Source organism: Gigantopelta aegis, chromosome 10, assembly GCF_016097555.1.
Source record: "Gigantopelta aegis isolate Gae_Host chromosome 10, Gae_host_genome, whole genome shotgun sequence".
Lineage (NCBI taxonomy): Eukaryota > Metazoa > Mollusca > Gastropoda > Neomphalida > Peltospiridae > Gigantopelta > Gigantopelta aegis.
The window spans coordinates 42,648,400-42,675,844 of NC_054708.1; the positions used below are offsets into that span (position 1 = coordinate 42,648,400).

Genomic DNA, 27,445 nt, shown 5'->3' on the forward strand with positions numbered 1-27,445 from the left:
AGGTGATGATTTCTGCAAAACTACTGTACCACCATCACCAGGAAAGTTGATGTGGAAGCATGCTCTCACAAGTCTAGGAAATACTTCTGCAGTTACCTCCCTCAGGTTATTATATCCTGAAAAACAACAAATCAGCATTTTAAACAACATTTATACAATTTGAAAATTTTTCTATAAATGTTCATTTCATGCTTAATACCTGTAACATTGTAATCCATTTCATAACATGAGGATGGGGCAAATCAATATACTTTAATTTTAAAAGGATGAATATATAGATTCATCTTGGCAACTCAGCATTTTATTTTAAACTACATGTATATCATTTAAAAGTTTGAAGTCTTATTTGACCAATCTAGATAAATCCTATTAATGTTAATATTCATCACATAAAAAGTGTGGTTTCGCCTGAGGATTATAAGCTAATATGTTTTAGTTTTAAGCTGCTAAATTCACAGATATGTTTGACACTCAAGGCCCAGAACAATTGTCTAGTTGCCCTTCACTCATGATAGTAGCAACAAATCTGTCACTGGGTTTACAGCAGTATAAGTCCCTATAACAAAGATGGCGTGATTACAATTACAAAAACATAGGAAGTAATTGATTATGATTGCTAATACATTGTCCAGTAATCATGATTATATTTCCACAAATATGCACAAGTAGTGAATGATGACCGGCCTCGGTGGCATCGTGGTTACGCCATCGATCTACAGGCTGGTAGTTCCTGGGTTCGGATCCCAGTCGAGGCATGGGATTTTTAATCCAGATACCGACTCCAAACCCTGAGTGAGTGCTCCGCAAGGCTCAATGGGTAGGTGTAAACCACTTGCACCGACCAGTGATCCATAACTGGTTCAACAAAGGCCATAGTTTGTGCTATCCTGCCTGTGGGAAACGCATATAAAAGATACCTTGCTGCCTGTCATAAAATAGTAGCCTATGTGGTGACAGCGGGTTTCCTCTAAAAACAGTGTCAGAATGACTATATTTTTGACGTCCAATAGCTGATAAGATAAAAAATCAATGTGCTCTAGTGGCGTCGTTAAATAAAACAAACTTTACTTTTTCAAGTAGTGAATGATGTTACCAAAAAAATTAACATGAAATTGTTCACTTTATTTCACAACCATACCAATTCATTCAATGAAAGACCAGGGTTTCTGCCAGAAAGACATTTTGGTGTATGCATGGTGCTATGTACCCATGCACAGTTGATGGGGGGAGGTTTGATCTTGGGGGGCCTCCCCCAAAAAGAAAATACAGGCTGTCCAGCTATCCTACTTTTCCTACTTTTTGTTCTTTGCCCTATTTTTGTTACTTTTTTTTTTTTAAATACCTAGTTTTCCCTACTTTTTTGTTTCAAAATGGCACGAATTGCTGTTATTGCTTGTGCTATTATAAAAGTCAACAGTTATGGAAATTTGTTGGCTTTTTTTTGCGGCAAGATATATACCTATCGCAATTTGCTGCACCATATAATCTCAACATATTACATTTACACCCTCAATGTCAATTTCTGGCCATCACCCCTCATCCACTGCAAACATGCCTACCTGTACAATACATGTCCCATATAGGGCGATTTGCTAAAATATTTATCTCATATATGCATGTGTATTTAAAGTTCAGCCCAGAGGTAAAGCACTCACCTCAAGTGCTGTCGGCCTAGGATCGTTTGCTGCTGTTGGGCCAATGCTCTACAACTGGTAATATGTCTATCCTGTCTGTGGAGTGATGCATATAATGCCAGTGCTCTACAACTGGTAATATGTCTATCCTGTCTGTGGAGTGATGCATATAATGCCAGTGCTCTACAACTGGTAATGTCTATCCTGTCTGTGGAGTGATGCATATAATGCCAGTGCTCTACAACTGGTAATATGTACTATCCTGTCTGTGGAGTGATGCATATAATGCCAGTACTCTACAACTGGTAATATGTCTATCCTGTCTGTGGAGTGATGCATATAATGCCAGTGCTCTACAACTGGTAATATGTCTATCCTGTCTGTGGAGTGATGCATATAATGCCAGTGCTCCACAACTGGTAATATGTACTATCCTGTCTGTGGAGTGATGCATATAAAAGATCCCTAGCCAATCTTTATTTTTGTGTGCTGGGGTGTTATTAAACATACATTCATTCATTCATACATAAAGATTCCTTGCTGCTAATCGAAAAAAGTAACCCTCCACATGGCAACAGTGTGTTTCCTGTCTCATTATCAGTGTGGTCCTTAACCATATGTCTCTTGCCATATAACCGTATTTAAAATGTGTTGAGTGCATTGCTAAATAAAACATTCCTTCCCTCCTTTAAAGTTAACTAAGTTAATGTAGATTTAGTTGTAGTTTACTTTGTGATTCATAGACATACCAAAATGAGAGTGAATAGGTCTAACTCCGGAATGAAACAGTTAATAATAGCCTACACTTGCTGAGGCCCAGGTATTTCACAACACAGTCAATTTCAAAAAGATATAATGTTAAGACTTCTTGCATGTTGGCCACAAAAAAAATGAAACAGAAAAAAGAAAAAGAAAATCGATTATCACCGATTTCCCACTAACTGGAATAACTCCTCATCAGTATCAACAATCTACCTGAATGTATCATAATATGTTAATGGTGCTCCTACTAAAACCACCTCTAAAATGTCCACAAACTGTTTCATTAAAAATCTGATAGTTTTGAGTTATTTCGGTCTAATTTAGTGTATAAAACAATTTAATATTAATATCTATTTTGCACTTTATGATACCCATCATGTCAGTCATTATGTAATACTGTGTCTTTACCATAACACTGTGTCAGTATTGTAACAGAAAAATATGTTATGGTACTGATGTTACAGTACTGACTACATTTTACAGAAATGACACTACAGTAAAGTACGCTTATAACGAACTGCAAGGGACCAGCTTCATTGGTTCGTTATAACAGTAGTTCGTTGTACACATTTGCAGAAGTTGGTAATTTTTATTCCGAAAGTCGGCCATTTTGAATTTTGAACTCAATATAATAGTAAAAGAAATAAAAAATGCCTTGGTGATTATAAGACATTTATAAAAAATATATCATTTATTACAATCAATAAATACAACAAAACATTACTGAAAGATCACATCAAAAGAGTTTAGTGAATTACATGTACCTAATCACGTTTCGTCACGTAATCACTAATCGTGGTTTGTTTACTTAGCGTTGGACGCATAACTTCTAATGCCGAGTCAATGTCCGCAATGCTGTCAAGTACTGGCAATCGAATATCTCCTTTGCTCTGAAAAAAACAGTCTGACTGTCCCGAGTGCCTTGTGCGTTTCAACTGCTGTGGGCGTTGGCTGTTCGGGTGGCTCCTGTGTATCGTCCTCTGGTTCAGAATCACTGTGGCCGTCTCGTTTTCCGATAATCTCTGAAACGATGTCATCATCTGTCAGCTGTTCGGTGATTACAACTTGCTCGTCTGCAGTGAGATAATCAAGATGGAAACTGAGTGCTCCTGTTGACTGTCGAATGCCTTGATGATGTCACTCATCATCTCTCGTCGATAGTTCACTTTTACGTTTGCGATTATTCCCTGGTCCATCGGCTGGATTTTCGAGGTAGTGTTCGGGGGCAAAAAAGCCAGTGTTATACTGGTTAATCCGGAAACTTTTTAGTGCGGTCGTGCGGTCGATCCCACGGCTTTGCAGCGTTTTACACTGATTGGTTTGATACGTAATGCTTCCGGTATTCACGGTTCGTTATGTAAACACTTATTTACACTGGAATTAACTATTTGGGACCACAAAATTGGTTCGTTTTAACAGTTAATTCGCTATACATAGTTCGTTCTATACATTAAAATGTATTACTAATATATAGGGGAGAAAATCGGGACTTTACAATCAGTTCGTTCTAACCGGTAGTTTGTTATAAGCGTGTTCGTTCTAAACGTACTTTACTGTATTTACTTAAAATGCATAGCTGTATGCAATGTTTCATGGTGCTATATCCAACACTCCGTTCCTTTTTACATAGTTACATGGTCAGTTAACTGCCACATTCACAGAATCCATTGCGAATCTGTGTTACGGTATTGAAATTAAATAAACATACCCACCTTTAGTAGCAATTGGCCAAAACTTTGTAATCACCCAAGCGATTTTGCCTGTGGCGCTCGTAAAATAGTGGTATAATGACAACTTTCAAATGATCAGGCAATAACTTTATTTAAATCAACAGTGATTATATTAATGTTGCTTTTGTTAGTGTCACATTATGGTACCAACATGAAACTTGGCGACAGAGTAACATTTGCATCCCAAATATTTTTAGTAAATGAAATTGATGTTTACATGCTGTAATATGAAGAAAATAATTTTTAACAAGCATTTTGAGAGTACTGCTAAAGCTATATATGTCCCCTACCTAACCCAACAATATTTCGTATCTCCTAAATTCAAGGGTCAAACCTCTGTGAAAAGTTGGTAAATCACCATGAATATTAAACTTGATCGATAACAGTACATGATAAAGCTATATACCAAATGTCACCTCATTATCCTCAGGCATTGCAAAACAAAAGTCAGGAAAACACATTTTCATATCTCCTAAGTTCAAGGGCCATAACTCTTGTCAAAAATGGGTAAATTTCCATGAACATTAAACTTCATATGTAACAGTACATCATAAAGCTATACACAAAATTTCAGGTTAATATCTCAAGGCCTTCTGGAAAAAGACTGGAAAACTATTTTTCATATCTCCTAAGTTCAAGGACCATAACTCCGTCATAAATAGGTAAATCGCCATGAAAGTCAAACTTGATCTGTCACAGTACATAATAAAGCTATACACAAAATTTCATCTCAATATCTCAAGGCATTCTAAAAAAAACATCCGAAAAAAAATATGTGGGACAGACGGACAGACAAAAGGATGGAGATGAAACCTATAGTCCCCTCCGGTTGGACCAGTAGAGAACTAATAATATCAAAAACTTATTTATTTGTTAATTATCCACCCATATCGATGATAGACCTGACAATACATTGCTTCCCCCTATACATGCTGACATGCTGATTTTGCCGACACATGATAGCATTAGCATAAAAAAAATTCATAATCAGAGAATAATATTTAATATTGTAAGTTACAATTTAGTTACAAATCATGAGAATCTTGTGAGTATTATTGTAAATATCAGCTCCTAAAGGCTAGCAACACCAATTTGAGACTTTATCTGATAATGATCAATATATCTTTTAATGCTATATTTCTTCATACAACAATGTACCTCAAATTTGTGTTTATCATTATCTGGAGGAACTACATGTTATACCTAAACATAATGTGAGTTTGAAATTTAAATATATTTTTGTTAAAGGAGAGTTTTCATTTTAAAAATGTGTTAAACGTTGTTGTTTTTTACTGTTACATGTAGATACATTGTAGTAGTACTAGTTCCATTAATAGGAATATTCAATGTAACGTGCACTGATTATATAAAGTACCATTCAAGGCTACAACGTTTAGCAACTTCAACATTTCTTTTAACTTTAACATGTAATGCACTTCTTCATTTCGGACTACAAACATGCGATATTTCATAAACTCTGGTGTTATTATAGGGGGTGGGTTTGTTTTAATTTTAGTTTTCTTCATACAACTTTTTTTTTATCTTGACCAATACTTTTCAGCAAAACAAAAGAAGGTGTGACTGATTGCGAGGGCTGGAAATGTGCATACAGTTCTATATGTACAAAACATACCTTTGTTTGCCATATGGGCAATTTGTTGTTCAACACAGCTGTCGAGATGTTCACTCACAAGATTCTTCTTCAAGCCTGGAAAAATATCAACTTTTGACGGACAAAAGAAGATTTCACTTTCAGAGAACTTCTGAAATGTTCCATCAGCTGCAGGAAGCAGACCTAAGCCTCCAAGACTGGTGTGTGAGGATGACCGGAGAGCATATTTCAGGAGATGCATTCGTTCAGCTGGTGTGTACTCCATGTACAAATCAGATGTTTTCAGCAGATGACACAATCCATCTGGACTGACACAGGGAACATGTGTCTTTTTTCTTCCCACAATGTGATCTGGCAGCTGCACAACATTCTGTTGATATTCTAAATATGTTTTTGTAACAGTTTGACAAACATCAAGTTCAATATCTGCACTGTACTCGGCAAGGATAATATTCTGCCAGTGGAGCCATGTTCCTCCACCAACTTTACTGAAAAATGCTGTCATCTGAAATAATTTCTCGTAAAAAGGTTCCACCAGGTCTTTCCACTGGGCTGTAACCTTTCTGCAATCTGGCAGCGATCCATAATAGAATTCAACGACATCATAAGAATTGTTTCTTCTCTGACAGTGTTGTCTGAGCTCCTCTACCAGAACAATGTAGGCTTCTGGAATCACTTCTGAAATTAAACAATGATTCCACTGGTCTTGCTTCCCATCATCTGCAGACCACTTCAACTCTCTGCGATCTTGAGTCAAAGCAAAAAAGCCATTGACATGAACAGGCAATCCAGTGATACTTTCTGAACTAAGGGGTAATGGCAAGAAACAAAAGATGTGTCCCTCAGTTTGCTCCGTGTTTGTTAGAGGGTAGGCAACTCCAACATAGGGCGAGTAGGATAGGTCACGGTCATCACAAAGATGCTGGAGCAGGTCAGACATGGATCCTCCTTTGTAGAAATTCACCACAATCCAGTCCTGTGAAGTGATCTTAGAAAGTTCACTGAACTCAGTGTGCTCAACACAAAGGTGGAATGTACTGTGGAATGATTCTACTGGCAAGTTGTCTCCAGTGTTGTTAAGTTTCAACTTAAATTGCTCCCGTTGCTGACGAACGCTCGGTAAACACTGTTCTGCTATCTGAACTTCAAAAATTATTTGTGAAGTTGAGGAATCACCTCTCTGAAAAAGTGAGATGCTTTCAAGTGACTTCAGAAATAGAAGAGTTATTTTTGCCTCAGGAACAAAAACTTTGAACAAGTCCATTATATCTTTTTCTGTGTACACATTCTCTGACAATTCAGACTTTCTCTGTCGTAGAGGAAACCAAAACAAAGTTCCCTCATAATACCTTTTTTGAAGGCAGATATTTGAAAAGCCAAATGTGCCTTCAAATAGATTTGAAAGCGCCTGCAATATGTTGGTGTCCAAGTTAGCTATTTTGCTCAGTAAGCAGACTTCATCTTTTGGTTGGTGAGGATTGATGAAAAGAATCCACTCTCCACTGATTATACACAGCCAGTCTGAAAAACAACAATTTTAATTTTTCTATTATTCATCTGCTAATTTCTAGAAACACAAAGTACACAACCAACCAGTAACCCACTGTCCTGGGCAGATAATCTAGATAACTGAGGTGTTTGGCCAGGACAGCATGACTGAACCGTAATTGGATTGAAGACTAAGAAACAGAAACTAAGTAAAAATAAAATGAAATAACTCCTACAGAAATATATTGGCCTGGCCTATATAATTGTATCATTAATGCATGTGATGTAAGAATAGCTGAAAATAATTGTGACGTAATTCAAATATATTAATTTACAATTATTTTATTTTCTGCTTTTTAAATTATATATACTTTAATATGCATAAAGTTCCATAAGACATGGACAGCACATACAACAGCTTTTGATATACCATTTGTGGTGCACTTTGGAATGAAATAACCATTTAGGCCCACAGATGGGGATCGATCCCATATACTGTGCATCAAGCGACATTTACTACTGAGCTCCGTCCCATCCCAGGAAGAAATGATACCACAGTATCTATTTTGCTCTCAGTTTGCATTGAAAACACAGATATTAATGAATAAATTATGTATATTTTATCACTGAAATGGATGAATGTTTTTTCACCAGCTACTGATGATACTGTATTGGAGCTATGCTGCCTGATTAATGAAGTTATTGGTAGGAAATGGCATTTATTTAACATTTTCTTTAACTCCCAACCAGAGATTAGTTTTACCAACTCAATGGTTCAGAATATAGACAAATTATTTAATTTATTTGTATCACTGTGACCTATAATTGTATGTAACTATATATAGTTGGTTCCTACATGTGAGCCTTTTTTTGGTCCTGTATGCCTCTGTATGCAAGATATTTATTTCTGAGGATTGGATTTAATTGCACCAAAAAAAGTAGGTCACAGTGAATAGTAATAGTACACGTTTACTTTTGACATCATTAAACCAAACTACAATGAGGTTTGATGGTCCTGTATGCATCTGTATGCAACATATGGGATGGACAAGGATTTACTGTTATGTGCAGATACTGACAGTGAAAAGTACATGTAGGTCACAGTGACCTGAACCTTAATAGATGCAACACACTGCTATCCCAAGTAAATGAAATGTGAGGTTTGATGGTTCTTGCATCTCTATGGTCCCGCTACGGAAAACGCCATACCATAATACAAACCATCATAGACAATATAAAAACAATTTATAGGTACATATGAAATACATGGCCATATTCATTTATAATTCCTTTCCATTTTTTAAATTACATACATTAATACCATTTTGCCCTCTTTATAAATTACTGATTGGTTATATTTTTATGGAAGTTTGTTTTGTTTAACAGCACTATAGAGCACATTAATGCATTAATCATCATTACTGGAAAAAAAACAACAATCAGTCTGACACTGGACATCAGAGGAAACCCACGTGTTGTTCGAAAAATGCAGTGAGGTCATTTACGACACTTACCGTAACGTAAGTTAACAGTATTTTTAACAGCTCTATTTTGTCCCATATCTGTATCCATTTGTTGGTTTAATAGACAATAAAAATTATATTTTATTTGATCTGTGAAGGTGGTTCGATGCATACGGCAATCACCGAAGCAAGCAAAAAAAAGTATTTGGCGCCAAATTAACACGTATCAGAACGGTCATTCTGATTTGTTTTGTCCCACTAGTTTATCCATCTGGAATTTTGTTCCGTTGATGATAAATTAGTTGTAATACACTGATCATTTTGAAATAAAACTTTCTAAAATTCTGTTTATTCAGCAGTATTTTGTAAAATATTGTAAACTTTTAATTTTGGGGGGATACCAACGGAAGTGGTAGTGTTTATCATTAAAATACATTTTCTCGAGTTAATATGCACCGCCTTTACATAAAATTAAACTACTTTTTAACAGCCGGCGATAATATTTTATCACAGCGAACGATTATTCGTGAATTTGGTCTTAACTTATTTGCATAAACTTTAGGGGTTCATAGCATTACATAGATGAGGTGTTTTTTTATCTTTCCATGGTACATTAAATAGATATATTGCAGTTAAAGTGAATGGTCCACAAAGGAAAAACTGTTCATATTTGATCAGACCGATATGAAATATTAATTCAAATTAATTCTGAAACCTTGTACATGTATGTTACTTTATGTCACAAAATTACACCCAAAATTATTTAAAACATTTGACTTGGTTCAACAGTAATACACACAATAATACAAATCATACGAAGCCCACGTGTAATAACAAGTTTATGACGTAATTTTTTTTTGCATGGGTTTGTTTTCTCCAGTTTTTAAAAGGTGCATGTGAAACAATAACTGCATTTCGTGTCTCCTTCTTTTGTGGTTGAAACATTTTGAGACGGTCCTTGCTGAACTGTTATTCATGAAGTTTAGGCAATAATAGCATGGATAACTCATCAGGATGGTAATAATGTATGTATATGTCGCAATTCGCTAATCAAGTTTCAGAGTTATTACACAGTTTTAAAAGTCAGTAATTGCCTGTCAATTTTTTGGACATAAAAATATTTCTAATCATGAATCACATAACAGACATCAAGACCCTGACTTGTTTAGAGTGTCAGAGCCCACTTGGCACCTTGTCGTCATATGTCAGACAGTGTCTTTACTTTGGTGCCAGACTGTACATCGACAGGTCTGTTAATCCATGACCACATTCATTTTATTAATGCCAGAATATACTAATTATTACTTTTATTTTAACATAACGACATTATCAACTACTTAATAATGTCATGTTTTTAATGAAACATACAATTGTTTTGTTTAAATTTTATTACCGGCAGTACTATTTTATTTGAAAATATTACAATTAGAATTGAGCGTATTATTCAGAATTTTTCTGAATTAACACTGAACATGGCAACACGTTATGATATGTACCGATAAATGTTCACTTCGCCTATTTTTATTAAACTTCTCCCCTTACTTCTGGGAAGGGAGAAATCACTTCTCCTACTTTCTCAATTCTAGATTAGGGCCTGGCATTACAGTTAGATGAGGTATATTTTTCATCTTTTCGTGGTATATTCAATGAATGTATTAAAGTCAACATACCACAGTTGAAAAAGCTTCATATTTGGATCAGATAAAATGAAATGTTAAAAACAAATCAATTCTGAAAACAATAACATCAATGCTAAAAGGTGTCACAAAATGACACCCACTATTATTTACACAAAAACATTTGACATATTATGTCATTTTATGAAGTCCTAGATTTCATATGTGAAGAACAGATATGTGGAAGACTGTCCATGATTGACCAGCTCAGAGAAAAGGAAAGGAATGAAATTAGTGTTTAACAATGCCTCAGTTTATATGGTGTCTAACATATGGTTATTTTAACACTTGGTCGAGAAAGAGAGAAAATCTGCTTCTATCATATAGGCTAATCTTACCGAAAAAATCAGGAAGGGATCTCTTACATTTACTTTCTCATTAGCTAGATCAGTACATACCACAGTGTTTGATGTACTAGAAGTGGGACACTGTTTGAGATGGGAAAACCATGAGTCATGTGACTCATAGCACCTCTGGAGAGCACTATACACCTGAGCTACATTCCACACTCTACCAGCTCAATGGAACACTGTCCTACCTGTCACGTGGAAGACAGACTTGAACCCCAGTCCATAACGTCCAACTTTGAGACGGTCTTGTTCCTTGTTGCTAGACTGAATCATCTGGATTCCTTCCCAGTCTTTCTCTGTAAACTTGGCATCATTGAACACACATAAACCTGGACCCTGCAAGTTGAAATAATCAAGTATTAAATAGTTTCTTTTTCTAGCTTTTTTTAGGAGGGGAGGGCAGCCTAGCTATAGACAAATCAGACGACCATGCTTCATGGAACAGTCACTACCTCTAATTATGCTTTATTCATTAATACAAGTTTTGATTGTAACAGTTTTTTCATTCAGACTTGTCTTAAATTCTAGTTGGAGATGTTTGCTATGATTCAACATTTTATTCCAAATGAATGTTTTCATCTCATGTGCACCGTATTTACGAGCTGACCATGCACTTTAGTATATTACCTGCAGCGCCTTCAGATGAGATGGATACTCCAACTGAGCTAGATCCTCGGTCCTGTTGCACTGTCTTCCTTCATACAAGACCTTTACCTGCCTAGCTCCAGCATCCTCAGCATTCTGGATCATTTCCTGAGAAAAGTGAAAAAAGAAGATGTCTTAACTCACTGCTTATGCATACATTTAATTTCCATTCTGGCTATTAAACAAACAAAATGGTATGTACAGCATAGCAGGCATATAATTATGTCAAAAATGATTTATCTTACTTCAAATCTACTTAACATCTTTTAAGATGCCCAAACCACCATTCCCTGTATTGTTATTTTGTGTAGCTGCTTAATGGTATGAATTTATTTTATATTTTTATTACTAAATCATAATAAATGTTCATGCAGTATCTTGCCACTTATATCACAGTAAAATGAGGTGGTGGTGCTCTGGCCGTGGATGCGTAATATTAATATTAATTTTGTGCATGTCAGTTACCAAGCAATGGCAGCTCCATGTTTTTTTCTCACAGAATTTATCCTGACAGAAAACAATTTAATTGCTCATATCCGAATGATTTCATATCAAGTCCTGTTTTAATGAAAGTGCACCTAACTTCCAATGCATCACCACAGCTGCAAGTAATGTATCACATTTCTTTTAAAAATGTGACTACAACTTGTCACCGAAATCTACCAGGTAAACCGGTAAATAAATTGTATATGTATGTATCAAAAATTAAGTTTGTTTTGTTTAACGACACCACTAGAGCACATTGATTTATTAATCATTAGCTGTTGGATGTCAAACATTTGGTAATTTGGACATGTGTGTCTTAGAGAAGAAACCCGCTACATGTTCCCATTAGTAGCAAGGGATCTGTTGTATGCACTATCCCACAGACAGGATAGCACATACCATGGCCGTTGATATACCGGTCGTGGTGCACTGGCTAGATGTATGTATCATTAAATGAGCACAGTAATATGAATTAATAGCGAAGATATAAATGACATTGATACTTGTCTGTCAAATGATTTTACAGTAAAAAAAAGGTCTGTTCAAGTCTGTAGTTTATCAGATACTATATTATGCTTATTTTAATGCCTGCAGAAGAAGAGTGCATGAGAGCAATGTACCTATAAATGTTCACTTTGCCTATTTTTATCAAACTTCTTCCCTTTCTCCTGGGAAGGGAGAAGTCACTTCTCCTACTTTTTCAATTCTAGATTGGGCCTGCTCCATCATACCCACCCCAATGCCATATAACCAAAATTAATATGTGTTTAGTACATTGTTAAATAAAATAATGCCTTCATTAATTTTTGCCCATTTGCAAAGATTTGCTCTAGCACTGGAGGTGTTAGCAGTTGACCCCACCTCATCTCCCATCTCATACGATTATGACTGGCTCCATCCATATCACATTCAATTACAGTTAAGTAAAAAAAAAACCTAGGCTAATGAACATACTGTAAAGTTAAAAGTTTGATTTGTTTAACAACACTACTAGAGCATACTGATTTATTAGCCATCAGCTATGGGATGTCCAAGATTTGGTAAAATTTTTTACAGTCTTAGAGGAAACCTGCTACATGTTTCCATTAGCAGCAAGGGATCTTTTTATATGCACTTTCCCACAGACAGGGCAGCATATACCACAGCTTTTAATATACCTATTATGTGGCTCTGATTGGGATGGGGGAAAATCCAATTCAGAGAATGGGTCCACTGAGGTGTGAACTGTCATGGTAATAAAACAATAAAAGAAGAATTTCATCTGCTGTAACCTGATGAGAACAGCACAACTAATTACTAATCAGTCACCAAAAGTTGTTTGAAGCATGTCAAATTCTTGCCCTGCCATTTCTGCAATATAGCAAGACTGTGTGGATGATGTCTGCAATGTTAACCTCAGACGAGTGCTCTACCAACAGCTAGATTTTATAATGCCATGGAACTCCTGTGACCAGAGACGGTTTATCCTAGTAGGACATGTATCATGTTCTATAGCCTCTATTAGAAACATACTTATCTGCCCTTGGTTTTCATCATGCTAAGCGGTCCCAATTAGCCACTAAATTATTTCTGGCGTGTTACGCTCCAGTCACTTGCAACAAAGGCCCTTTGTTACTACTGAATTGTGGAGTAGTTGTCGACTTGTTCTTTTATTTTTTGACGTTAATAAAGTTTTCTATTACTATTATTGTTCGTCAGATTGTGTGCAATCTCCTTCTTTTACAGAAAAGAAATGTACAATATGTTTTGTGCTCAACAAAAATACTTACGAACACGTTAAAACAGCACCTTAATAAAGTTTTGATATCTGCAAGTAATATGCATGTGTTTGTGTATATATCACTGTGTACGAATGGAAGTACATTAATTCTGTACCGCTAGCTGCATTGTTAACTACGACCTATGCAGTAGTTAATAATGAAACTAATGATACAGAAATTCACTTCCTCACCTAACGATAAGGTTTCTACTGTCTGACTCGCAAACAAATCGGAACATTGAGTCCAGTGTCGTTGTCAGACGTACATAGTGTAACGGACACAATTTCATGTGTAATTTAATAGTTATGATCGACTATCTACCTGCAATTATTAATATTATGCACAACCATTAAGCATTCCATGGTGTGTGTGTGTATATATATATATATATACAGTGCTCAATTTTAAGGATTTTGGTTGCTTGCCCGGAGGGCAAGTATGGGTTCACATTGAGGTTGCCCCTCCAAAAATTAGGTTGCCCTGATTTCATCTGTGTTTTGAAACTGGAGTTCTGACAATAAAATACATTACTTTTTAATAATGTTTTTAAATGTTTGTAGTTATACACATGTACACATAGGGTCTGATTGCTTAAGATTGTTGTGATTTGGTGACACATCAGCTATTTTCTAATCGAATGCACTCTATGTTCCAATCGAATGCACTGGAATGTTTACTATTCGGAATACTTCAGCTTTCAGAGTTCCGAGTGGCAAACAAACCCATGTGATTTCGACTGATGCTTTAGTAGAGGGGATGATTTTCCGTTTCAGATTTTGCCACATTCCGTTTCAGATTTTTGCAAATTCCGTGTGGTTTTTTTTTTTCCTTTTTGTGTGTTAATTAGTGTCATGTTTTATTATTATAAACTATATCCATTTGTGTTTTATTGTTCCAGCTCTGAGCTTGTTGGCTATTGCTATTTTTTAAATAACTGTAAACATTTTTGTTCACACAAACTTAAAAAAAGAAGAAGTTAAGTAATGTTTACTTTCCACTAATAAAGACTAAAAAAGTGATGTACCATATTTTCTGGCCTATTACACGCATTGGTGTATAAACCGCACCACTTGGTTTTAGACAAAGTTTCTACCTTCATCCGTACATAAGCCGCAGTTAAAACAAAGTTACAAACTTAATTACTGTTAATTATTGTTTGTATTTAATAATAATAAAGAGATCTATTCTCCCTTAAATTCAAACAATACATAATTGTTGATTGTGTGGCTTTCAGTTTCATTTTATTTAATGGATTATGGTTAAGATTCATAAACAAAACACACATTTGACAAACCCCGCTATTTTCATGAAAATGTTAACAAGAACTTGGTAATGCATTGTTTGTAATCTTACATTAGTTGCCAAAAAATATATATATATATAAATACATGATAACATTTTATTTGGTCCAGTATGATTACAAAACGTGAAAAAAAAAAAAAAAGTGCACAAGTAAGAATTACTAGTACCCACTCAATTACACATGTATGTTTCTCTGTAAGCTAACTAGCGTGCCGTGTGCACAAATTACATATTCAAACGTGGTCGGGTCAAGCTGGATATAGGCCAGCGGTAGTGAAACGACACTAAGCACTGTTCTGTCGATCGTTTACAGTTTCGACATTGTTTTATAACTTTTAAATGAAGGCCTTTTAAAAAAATAAAATAATAATAAAAAAACAACAACATTGTTTAGAATTATGTATTCAGAGCCAGTTTAAGGATTCGCTGGGCCAATAGCACAAATAACAGCGGGGCCCAATTCCCAAGATATATATTTTTCAACACCTTCGGGGAGAGGGGAAAAATTACCTGGGGATGATTAATGTACACAATTACTCACCGCGGGACCCCCTGAAGCGTGGGTACGTAGCACGTGCTACATGTGCTACTAGAATAAACCAGTAAGAAGAAAAGTAAAATGCTATTTTTGTGTGCAATTTAGAAAACAATCGGTTCAGAAATAAATAACTTGTAGTAAATTCCATAGCATGAAGAAAGGTGTTCCCTGTGGGACGGACTATAAATGTGAATTGCTTCCGTACAGACAGATTAACGAATATGCCCAAAGTTTTACGCAATTATGTTTTCCAACGAAAGCGTTGTGTAAATCGGTTATGCTTACGAATCGTAATAAGTATTATTAAAAAATATTGAAATTGAACATACTAGAAATCTTGTTATATAATCAACATTCTAAAATTGTATTAGTTCATGTTTATTTTTATATTTCAAATTAAATTTTACTGTGTAAAGTGACACGGGTAAACAGTCAACATGCTTTGTTACAAGCTTACAGCGTAACTTCCAAGAATGAACGGTTCTGGAAGTGTTTAGGCATACGAAAGTTGGCATACAAAAACACTATATGCATATATTTATTAATATTGAATCTTAAAACTACCAAAAAGATTTATAATGGTGCTTGAGCCAGAAATACAACTTCTGAAGGTTTTTTGTTTTTTTTAATCGCGAATTCCGTTTCAGTTACTAAATTTCGCGATTCCGTCCGTGTTTTTCGTGATCGCGGAAAATCATCCCCTCTACTTTAGATAACGACAGTTTAAAAGTGATTGTGGGCAAGGAAACTGCATATTATTATGCGACACAACTCGCCTTTTGGTGTTTAAAAAAAAGTCAGTCGTCCGACGGGCAACTATAGTATCATAGAATTAAGTTGCCCGACTGAATATTAGGTCGTCACAGACGACCGGACGACCATAAAAATTGAGCGCTGTATATATATGTATGTGTGTATGTATGTATGTATGTATGTATGTATGTATGTATATATATATATATATATATATATATATATATATATATATATATATATATATATTCACTGGCGTAGGAAACAGGGGGCAAGTGCCCCCACACGTTTTAGATATTTTGCTTTATAACAGTGTAAAAGTGTGTAAATATAAAAGTGTGGGCCCCTCCCCACACTTTTTGGCTGTGTGTGTGTGTACATCCCCCCCCCCCCCCCCCCCCCCCCCCCGCCTTGCCACTTCATACGCCACTGGTATATGTACATAGATAAAACTTTTTGTTTTCAAATGTGCGTGTTAGTTTGGGTTATGTTTTTGGTTGTGCATGTGTACTGGTGTGTGGGCTTGTTTTGTAGGCTATTGTTTATTAGGGGGCAGATTTGTTGCTGTTACTGGGTTTGGGGTGTTTGGGTGTGTGGTTTTTTTTTTGGGGGGGGGGGGGTAAAATTGTTGAGGGGGGTATTTAAAAAATATTGGGGTTTTTGTTTTGCCTGCCACTTACGCTTATAATCATGTATAGAACATCTTCATTTTAACATTTAACCTTAAATAATCGTCATGCAAGACTAACATAAATATGTTCACACAGATATTTTGATGTAAACAAAACAAGTACTGTTACTATAGGTAGATGTTTTTAGGTTAAACTATATATTTAGCTGTTATTACAGCAAAATTTACACTTTATAATGCAATGTAAATAGGCCTAATCAATTTACAGCAAACGAAATATTTAGTCAAACAGGCGCATGTGCAAGAAATTGCGTAACTGGCTAGTGGTGTTTTTAGGGGAGGGGTCGGGTCATGCGTCCCCAGAAATACACTGAAAAAACCAAAACAAACATAATATAGCACGTGGTGAAGGGGACCGTTCTGATCGGAATATTACATATAGTCCGTCCCATCCTACACAAATTTTGTTTTTGTAAATAATTTAAGTTTGGTTTGACGTGAAAATAAAAATAAAAGTTTCTTGGACATAACAAAAATATACTATTTTTGTGTGTAATTTAGAAAACAAGCAGCTCAGATATAAATAACTTGTAAATTTCATAATATGAAAAAATGCGTTCCCCATGGGACGTACTATAAACATAATGTTTCTGTTATCTATTACAACAGTGTTACTGTCACACACAATTCATTAAAACTGCAGGTGTGTTTGTATGTTTGAATGAAATTATGATAATTAATGTGAGGCAAGATTGCAGCTTTGAAGCCAAAAAAAATTAAAATTCCATGCAACAAAACCAAAACAGTCAGGGTGTGTGACAGCTCGCTAGATTAATCACCTATATTTAACACATGATCAGTTATAACAAAACGCAATTTCATCAACTTAATTTTTACCTGTATCATTCTTTATTTTTAAAGCATAGGTGGGGACATTTATGATGCCAGGGATTGGCACGCATAAATTTGGTTTAACATGTAGTGAACGTTTTGTTTTCGCTCGGTCTGGCTGGACCCAGCTGAACCCAGCTGAACCCAGCCCTTGGGATAGCCTACATGCCTTTTGGCCCTGACCTGGCATGTGTATTCAAATTGACATGCATTGTGGGTTTGTTTTTATTACTTTGGACCAGACATTGAATCACCGTCACATTGCTGTCATACATGTCGAATGCATGCCGTACAAATTAATAACCTTGATTATTAAAATAAGCAAACATCATAATGCCGTATTCTGCATAACACCGTTTCTCATTACCGATCGCGAGATCGCTATTACGCTAATTGAATATTTGGTATTATTGTAACAAATCTGTATATTTCCAATACTTTCCTGAATAATCTGATTCGTTGTCTGTCCTTTTTCTACTTATGTTTGGTTTCTTAAATTTATTCTTGGCTTTTGTACTTCTTATACTAACATCTTCTAGCACACTATTAGCACTTTAATCAGCCATTCTGTGAATCAGATTATTGATGGGTAAAGTTACAGGAACGATCATTCAGATCCATTGATTTTCCAAACAGTGGCATGAGACCATATAATATTGTAATGTTTAGGCTTGGATTTTATAGTTAATATCACGTTATGTAATATTTGGGGAGGGGTTAAAAAATAATAATGTTATATTGTATTTTGGGATACTGTTTGAAAAGATAATTAAGTTAGAATTGTTTATTTTATTTAAGTAATTTTTGTTGTAGCGATGTATAATTTTCGGCAATATTCAGCTATAATTAAGTTTGTCGATAATCTTCGTTATTTCTACAAAGAACTGTTAGGACAGGTTAACCAATCATCACGTCCGATTAATGTCATGTCATTAATTTGGACCAATGAGTAATTCCATGTATTAATGCTAGATTTGTTCATCAGTTTACTCACTTCTGATTGTTCAACCACAGGTACATGTACATGTACAACAGGTGTGTATGTTGATTGTGTTTTTTTATGTGTAGATTTTGAATGGCTCTCTCTCACTCTGTTATTATTCCAAATTGTTTTTAAATTTATTATACGAGAACCGACAATGATAAGCTATTTATTTATTGTGTAATTCATTAACCAAATGGTAGTGTATTTTTGTTAGTTGTCACCGTCTCGCATTGCATTACCGTAAACCTGAAAATATTGTTAGGCATATTTTGTATTGACACTCGAGAGGTTACTAAAATATCTTTTAAAGGAGATTATTGGAATTTCAGAGAGAGGAATTGAGTGAATGAAATATTATTTCTATCTCGTAAATTTCCAAGTATTCTACATTTGGGAATCTTGTGGTTTCACGAGTGGGAATGAATGTTTAGGTACGTTTTCGATGTTTGCGATTGGTTTTCATTCTCTTAGAATAAACAAATGGTAATCCATATTGGGATTCTTATTGTTTCATTGGTGGGGAATTGAATGGCCGAGTTGTGGGAAATTTGAATAACTATTATGTAACCTGGATCTCTCAATGTCAATCATGAAATCTATTAAAATCTTAATTATTTTGCTGGTTAACTGTAATTGATTTTTATGATCTACTGAAACCCTTAAATAAACACTGTGAAAAAGGACGACTTATGTGATTATTTTATTATTTAATTTTTGAAGTCTACGACCGAAAGGGGTAGCCGAACCCAGCAAGGCATTTTTAGAACTGTATTTAATTCGATTTTAGCACCGATCTATAAGTGGGCACGTGCTGAGAAAGCGAAATCGTTACATTGGAACCTCCGGCGGGACTCAACATTTAAAAAAAAAAAAAATGATATGGATATTCGAGAGCATGCAGCATTTGATAAGGAAAGACAAAGGTTAGAAAGAGAGATTGCAGAAACATGCGCTAGACTGTCGACAAGCGAGATGTATGACCGTAGACCGTTTTTGATAAATGAAAATACATGTAGCTATCACGAGGGAGAGAGGGTCATTCTACAACCTGTAGTAGTGCCCGAGACCATAGATTTAGGTCATGATTATACGATGCCTCCTACTAGCACTCCAAATATTGTGACATGTGACCTACCTAGTTTGGTGAGGGACGGGGAAGAAAGAGTTGGGATGGGTAGATCGAAAGTTATGCCTGATACATACGCTGGTCAAACAAGTTGTAGAGATTGGCTTATTCACTTTCAGTTGTGTGTAGGAATAAATAATTGGTCAGAATCTCAGGCATGTCAGTTTTTAGTTGTTCAGTTACGGGGTAATGCATTACAGGTTTACAGTGATTTGCGTGTCCATGAGAAAAACAATCTAAAATCAATTACTTCTGCTCTTTTGAATAGATTTGAGCCTGAACGAAATGCTGGTGTATATTGGACACAGTTAAGCAATAGGTTGAGGAGAAAGGGAGAATCATTATCTGAATTAGCAAGAGGTATTCAACGGCTGGTGGGTTTAGCGCATCCATATGCTGAAGATGTGACCCAAAACAATATTGCTGTTCAACAGTTTATCGAGGCTTTGGAGGACCTTGATATAAAAAAACAGCTGAGAAGAGCTCAACCTGTAACTTTGTCGTCAGCATTAAGCATAGCCCTTGATGAAGAAAGTTACCAAAGGCTAGATGGTAAAGCTAAAATAGGTCAGGATGGGGGGAACAGACTGGAGATTGATGAGATGAAAAGTAAAATGGAAAGGTTGCAGGATCAGTTACAGCAGTGTTTGACAGAAATGGGTAACATAAGAAGTGGGAGAAACAACGTGCTCGATAATTCTGGAATGGGAAATGCGGGTGGTAGCTTTCAGACACCGAGAGTGATAAATGGACATAGGCCAAATTCAGAAACCAGGAATAAGTGCTTTAGGTGTAGGGAATTTGGTCACATACAACGTTTCTGTCCATTAAACGGACCCAGACCAAGGTATCTTGGCCTCACAAAAAGGCCCACAGCAGAAGTGTAGTTCAGTATGTCAGAGTAAAAATATATGATCAAGAAATTGATTTTCTTTTGGACACGGGTTCTGATGTTACTGTTCTAAACGTAAATTTGCTTGAAATTGCCTTTGAAAGTGAGATGCCTGAACTATATCCATTTGGTTATGAATTTAGAACAGTGAATGGTGCAGAGTTAAAGGTTAAAGGGGCTTGTTTGTTGGATATTTGCTTGGGTAAATATTTGTATGAACAGGAAATAGTGATAGCTGAGATGGAGGAGGGAGGTATACTGGGAATGAATTTCTTGAAGGAATATGATGTATCACTTAACCTAAGCAAGGGTCATTTGGAATTGGAGAACAATACTATTTCGTTATATGATGAACCTGAGTGTAAATGTTGTAGGATATTTGCAGAATAGAACATCCTCATACCACCTAATTCTGAAGTCATAGTCATGGGTAAGGTGTTGAAACGAGGCCCAACATATCAGGAAGGGTTAGTCGAACCAAATACTAGATTAGCATTGATAAAGGGTTCTCCATTAGCTGCAAGATCACTAATAACGCTTGGTAAACAATCCAAAGTGCCAGTAATGATTTGTAACATGTCTGATGATATAAGTGTTATAAACCAGGGATTTCAGTTGGGAACGGTTTGTCCAGTTAAAGTCTGTAAGTCAAATGTCAATGAGGCAGAGGATGCGACTGAAGTTGATGAACTTTTAGAGAAATTGATTCGGGATACTCAGGAGAATGTAGAGATAGAGAAATGGGATATCATCCGGGAATTTCTCATAAATAATGCTCAAACATTTATGAAAGCTGATAAGAAATTGGGCAGGTGTAATAAGTTATTAAATGATATCATTGTTAATGATTTTTGCCTATTAAATAAAGACCATATCGGATTCCTCAGTTTAAGAAACAGGAGGTAGATAAGCAGGTTGATGAAATGTTGAAGGAGGGAATTATTTCACCTTCTGAAAGTCCTTGGGCCTCTCCCATAGTTCTGGTACAAAAGAAAGATGGTACCATGAGATTTTGTATAGACTACCATCAATTAAATCAGGTGACTAAAAAGATGCGTATCCTCTACCTAGAATTGATGATAGTATTGATAGTTTGAATAGGGCACAGTATTTCTCAACTTTGGATCTGGCATCGGGATATTGGCAAATGGGTTTGACAGATGAGGCAAAGGAGAAAACAGCTTTTACTACTAGCACTGGGTTGTATCAATTCAATGTTTTACCATTTGCGTTATGTAATGCTCCTAGTTCATTTGAGAGATTAATGGAAAGAGTCTTAAAAGGCTTACATTGGAAAACCTGTCTGATTTATCTTGATGATAAAATTGATGCACATGATCCACCTACAGGAGGCCATGCTGGGGTGAATAAAACTTATATGAAAGTGCGTCAAAACAATTTTTGGGTTGGAATGAAGAAAGATATTAGTCAGTGGCTGAAAACTTGTGCAGAGTGTCAGGCTAGGAAATCTCCTATTCCTCATAGATTAGCATCCATGATCAATATGGTTTCAGAAGAACCGATGGAAAGAGTTGCCATAGACATTTGTGGTCCTTTTCCTGCTACAGTTCGTGACAATAAATATATTTTAGTAGTGGGGGATTACTTCACAAAGTGGACAGAACCTATCCTATTCCAAATCAAGAAGCCCAAACGGTTGCTCAAATATTGGTGTATAAACTGTTTTCCAGGTTTGGAATTCCAAAAGAGCTACATTCAGATCAGGGCAAAAAGTTTGAATCTAAACTGTTTCAAGAAATGTGTAAAATCCTTGAGATAAAGAAACTAGAACTTCTGCATACCATCTCAGGCCGATGGAATGATTGAACGGTTCAGTCGAACTCTAGAACAAATGTTAAGTGCATATGTGAATGCAGAACACACTGATTGGGACTTACATTTGCCACTTGTTACCATGGCATACCGTTCTAGTATTCATGAAACAACTGGTTTGACCCCTAATAAAATGATGCTGGGTAGGGAAATTAATATTCCTTTGACTTTAATGACTGAACATCCTCCAGGTGAGAGTAAAAGCCCTGTTGAGCATGTGGAACAGCTACAGATAAAAATTCAAACAGCTTTTCAGTATGCCCAGAAATTTATGGCTAAGAAACAATTAAGGCAAAAGGTAAACTATAATTAAAAGATACATGGACATATTCTAGAGGTTACTGATAAAGTCTGGTTGTTTACTCCACAAAGAAAGAAAGGATTATCACCTAAACTACAAAAGTATTGGTCTGGACCATTTATCATTCAAAAGAAGCTTTCCAATGTTACCGGTAATTATATTATTTCAAAATCGGGTTCCAAAGTTAAACAAGTGGTGCATTTCAACAGGTTGAAACCATACTTAGCCAGGGAATTCGAGGTGGAAGAGTTGGTGGAACTACAAGATCAGAATGTTTCCATGCAGTCTGATTATTCTGAATTGTTGGACTGGGTACCTTCTTTAGAGACAGATGATGTGGTGGATCAAATTTTCTTTGGAGGTGAAACCGATTCCTCTGTGAATAATCCTTCTCGTGTTAATGTGCGTAGACATAAGAAGGCACCCAGATGGATGAGATCAGGGCAATATGACTTGTCTTATATTTGTTGGATTGGGAAATCTCCTTGCTCAAACTGATAATTTATTAAGGTAGAAAATGTTTGAATAAGTTTGGGGTTTTTTTTTAAATATAGTGTGTGATTATGTTGGAAATGGATTGTGTATATATTATGTTATGATTAATTCTTCAATCTTTATTTATTTGTAGATTGTCAGAATTCTCTTAACTGAAATTTGAACTATGCCTCGTGCTTCGGGGAAAGCTGCAATATTGGGACAGTGTTCTAGCTAGCAATAAATAGAAGGGCGCTGCGCCCTGCCCCCGTTTTGTACCGTGCCCTAATTCATTGTCAAACAAAAATACAAAATCTTGCTTTCCTCTCAAAGCGTGTACAGTGTTGTTACGAGTCTGAATTCCCAACTAAAAAACGTTTGACAATACATTGTTTGGCCACAGTTGTGAAAGCCGACAGCAGTAATGTGATATGTTTTGTTCTTTTCTATTGTTAGTCGATATTACTGCAGACGAGCGGACAGGCAGTCTTACAAAGCTTGAATGCAAAGTAATCCTCACACCGTCACGCACATAACCACACACCACCTAGCAAACACCTAGTTGAAAGTAGACCATCATGATAAACTTCTACTGAACGTCAAATGCAAAATTTATTTTGATAAGTAAATTTTTAAAAGTAATTGTTGCCTTTGCAAATACCCAGACCAAGATACATATAGTTTTAACCGATGTCAGTAGTCCTTATCAATGACACATTGATTGCATCTTTATAATATGGCACAGAGTAAACTAGCAACACTGGTTATTTGGTCTATGAAGGCATAACTGTGTTTTGTTAAAAGCATGTCTACAAAAAGCTGTTTAATGAAATCTATCTAGACCTTGACATGCAATAATAGCCGTTTTTAAATGCAGTGAACAACTTGTTACAAATATATCCTTATGTCAGTTTTTAAATTTGTTTGTTCTTTTATTTCTTTATTTCTTTTTATTTATTTCTAATCATTCTCTTTTTTTCATTTCTTGATTTCTTTAATTATTTCATTTATTTATTTTAAATTACATTTGGGCATATTAAATGGTATAAATACTATATATAATAAAAAAAGAATATGATTTTTTAGGTGATCCAACCGTTTGTAAAACATTTTAATAGTTAAAGTTTGATTTTATTTAACGACACCACTAGAGCATATTGATTTATTAATAATCGGCTATTGGATGTCAAACATTTGGTAATTTTGAAATTTAGTCTTGGAGAAAAACCCACTACTTTTTTCCATTAGTTTCATCGTTTATATACACCATGTCACAGACAGGATAGAACATACCATGGCACATTCCAGGATTTTTTTTTAATAGTGTCTATATTTAGTACATTAGTACAATAATATTGCATACGGCGATGAATGTACTGTTTCATCAAACATCCAAATTTAAGAAAAATAAATTTGGGCTTAGAAATTGATTGTCCCCCTCCCTCCAAAAACGTTTTGTAAATTAAAACCAGCATAGATATTCCTACATATATGATATTTATGAATGTGAAAAATTCAATGATATCCAGCACTTGCCTCAAAAATAAGATTTTCGCATTAAAAATGCCCTACAATTAAATTAGCGCCCTGCCCCATCAAAATCCTAGCTAGAACACTGTTGGGACATAGCTATGTGATCAGGTTACAGAATTTGGTAAAACGGGGTAAGCAGGGAGGGAAAACTTTTGAAAAATCTTTAGGGATTCAAGGGGTTGAGGTAAGATATTTTGGTCAATCTGGGGGGGGGGGGGGGGGGGGGGGGGGGGGGGGGGATTGGGACTGTCTGGAAATTGATTGAGAGAATGAAAAGGGATGGATATAAACCAAGGGTAGTGGTATTGCAGGTGGGAGGAAATGATCTGGATAGTCCACATTTTCAAGTTGGTCTTTTTATTAAAAGGTTACGGGAAGTAATGGATAAAATTGAGAGACTTGGGGGTGCAGGAAATTTGTTTGATGAAGATATTCCCAAGAATTAGATTTCATTCATTGAGAACGGGGGAGTATGAGGCAAGAAGAGCTCAGTTAAATTTAGCCTTATCAGTTAGAACGGGAGGAGGGGTGACTTTTGTCTGCAGGAAAAGAATCCTGCATCCTCGACTACTAATTGATGGTATTCATTTGGGGCAGCTGGGTATGAAGCGTTATTATCAGGAGCTAAAATGGGTGGTTATTAGGGCTTTGGTTAAATCATAACATGTTTATTTTGTAAGGTTGTTAGAAATCTGTATTGAGTTGAAATAAGTTATAATGGTATTTAATAAGATACAAGAAATAATATACAACTGGTATTTCTGGATGTGATGATAATTCGGTGACTGATAGAAAAATCAGGCTGTATAAGTTGAAATAAATTATAATGGATGATATAACTGGGGTTTTTTTTAGGCTATATGTGATGATAATTTGGTTACTGGTAGGAACAAAATAGGCTGTAATGGTTAATAAGGATTTATGAGGTGTGGAGAAGCTATTTGATTTTATTGTAGTTTGACAAATAATATTGAATATCAGTGTTATACATGTATGCGTTTCTCGGCCTACTACAGGAAATATTAGGGTACCTTGGTTGCATTACAGAAGTCCATATGCTCTACCTGCTTCTTTATACAGTTGTGTATGTACATATGTGGATGAGAAAGGTTAGGGCATATGTTAAATATATTCACGTGTTTAGTTTTGTGGATAATTATAAAGTGTTAATTCCATTTTTTTTTTTTAATAATTTAAAAAAAAAAAAATCAGATGTTTTAATATATTGTGTGTTTCTAGTGAAAATGGAAATATAATTGTATATATATATCGTCAACATCCCTAACTGCGTTATGCTTCAAATTCCGTTCACTTTGTTTTCTCATGCACGGTTCGCGCAATCAACATCCGATTTGTTGTCATCGGCATGTCGTTCATTTATGAGGTTTTTCTTCACAGTTCAGGAACATTTTTATAAACAATAAAGTTGAGAAAAGTAAGTATCTAAATACAAAAATTTACAAACCTCTAAAACCATTATTTTTACTAAGTCGTTTTTGTTTATTCCTTAAAAATACCGATATCGGGTCCACATGACTCGTAGAAATTGACTTAAAATGGAGAAAGATGAATTAACATTCGGTGCGTGTCACATGACCTCACACGTGCCAGATCAACAAGGCCAAAGAATTTAATTTTTACGATTTTTAAGACCCCTGTTGTTAGAATTTGTTTTCAATTATTATATTCGATCTGTAAAAGATATGCTACATTTTTGTGCCTCTGTTGTAGTGAATAGTATTCATAATACATTCATAACAGTTGTAAATAATTTTGAGTATATAAATTGTGTGAATTTAGAATCAATTCATTAAAAAAAATGATATTTTACAAACTATTCGCAGGTATGAACGTAATGCTTATCAGTATTGACATCAAGTGTGAGCGATGTGTGTTGATAAAATGCGGACTGGACCAGAACGCTTGATAAATTGAATTTTTCCTTTAAAAAAATTAATAAATTAAGTGTTCGGCAACTGTGCATAATTAAGAAACATATATTTTTTCATGTAATTGCCTTAAAAATGGAAAATGACGAACCGCACATGCGCAGTACGATACTTTTTGCAAACGCATGTGCCTAAACGCAGTTAGAAACGTCGCACCCTTTCCTGTTTAACGGAGGGTGTTTCACTTTTATTTATTAGAATGGATTTGTTTTACGTCCACATTGTTGAATTCTTACGTTACTTGATTGCAATTTATTTTGTTTCACGTATAGTAGCTGAAAAATGTAGAATAGTATTTCCGTAAATATCGTATTCGTGTTTTTGTCATTAGGTGAACGCAGTTTGGGACGTCGATGGTATATGCATATAACTGGATATTTTTGGAGGATTGTGTGGTTGATTTTAGCTACTGTATATATTGTATTAATATACAGCGATAGAATGATGCGGTGGGTGTGATACCTAATAAGTGTTGTGTTGGATTTTTTTGTAACACTTGATTAAGAAGTGTTGGGAGGAAAAAAAATTCATTATATGTTGTACTACTGCATTTACTGTGAAATTTAGGGGTAAAAAAAAAAAAAAAAAACCATTTTTTATATGAAAAATGTATCACATGTTATTGTTTTTC

At 35.4% G+C, this 27,445-nt stretch overlaps 1 protein-coding gene across 1 annotated transcript in view; it reads right to left on the minus strand.

The window, feature by feature from the left end:
- LOC121383636 (sacsin-like) overlaps positions 1 to 12,572 on the minus strand; it is a 13,545-nt gene extending 973 nt beyond the window's left edge. The window contains exons 1-6 of the mRNA XM_041513730.1: positions 12,543 to 12,572; positions 11,343 to 11,468; positions 10,904 to 11,051; positions 5,760 to 7,259; positions 3,263 to 3,469; positions 30 to 116 (exon numbers count right to left, since the gene is read on the minus strand). Coding sequence (XP_041369664.1) covers positions 30 to 116; positions 3,263 to 3,469; positions 5,760 to 7,259; positions 10,904 to 11,051; positions 11,343 to 11,468; positions 12,543 to 12,572 — 2,098 coding nt within the window. The remainder of the gene's footprint in view (positions 1 to 29; positions 117 to 3,262; positions 3,470 to 5,759; positions 7,260 to 10,903; positions 11,052 to 11,342; positions 11,469 to 12,542) is intronic.
- Between the last annotated feature and the right edge of the window lie 14,873 nt (positions 12,573 to 27,445).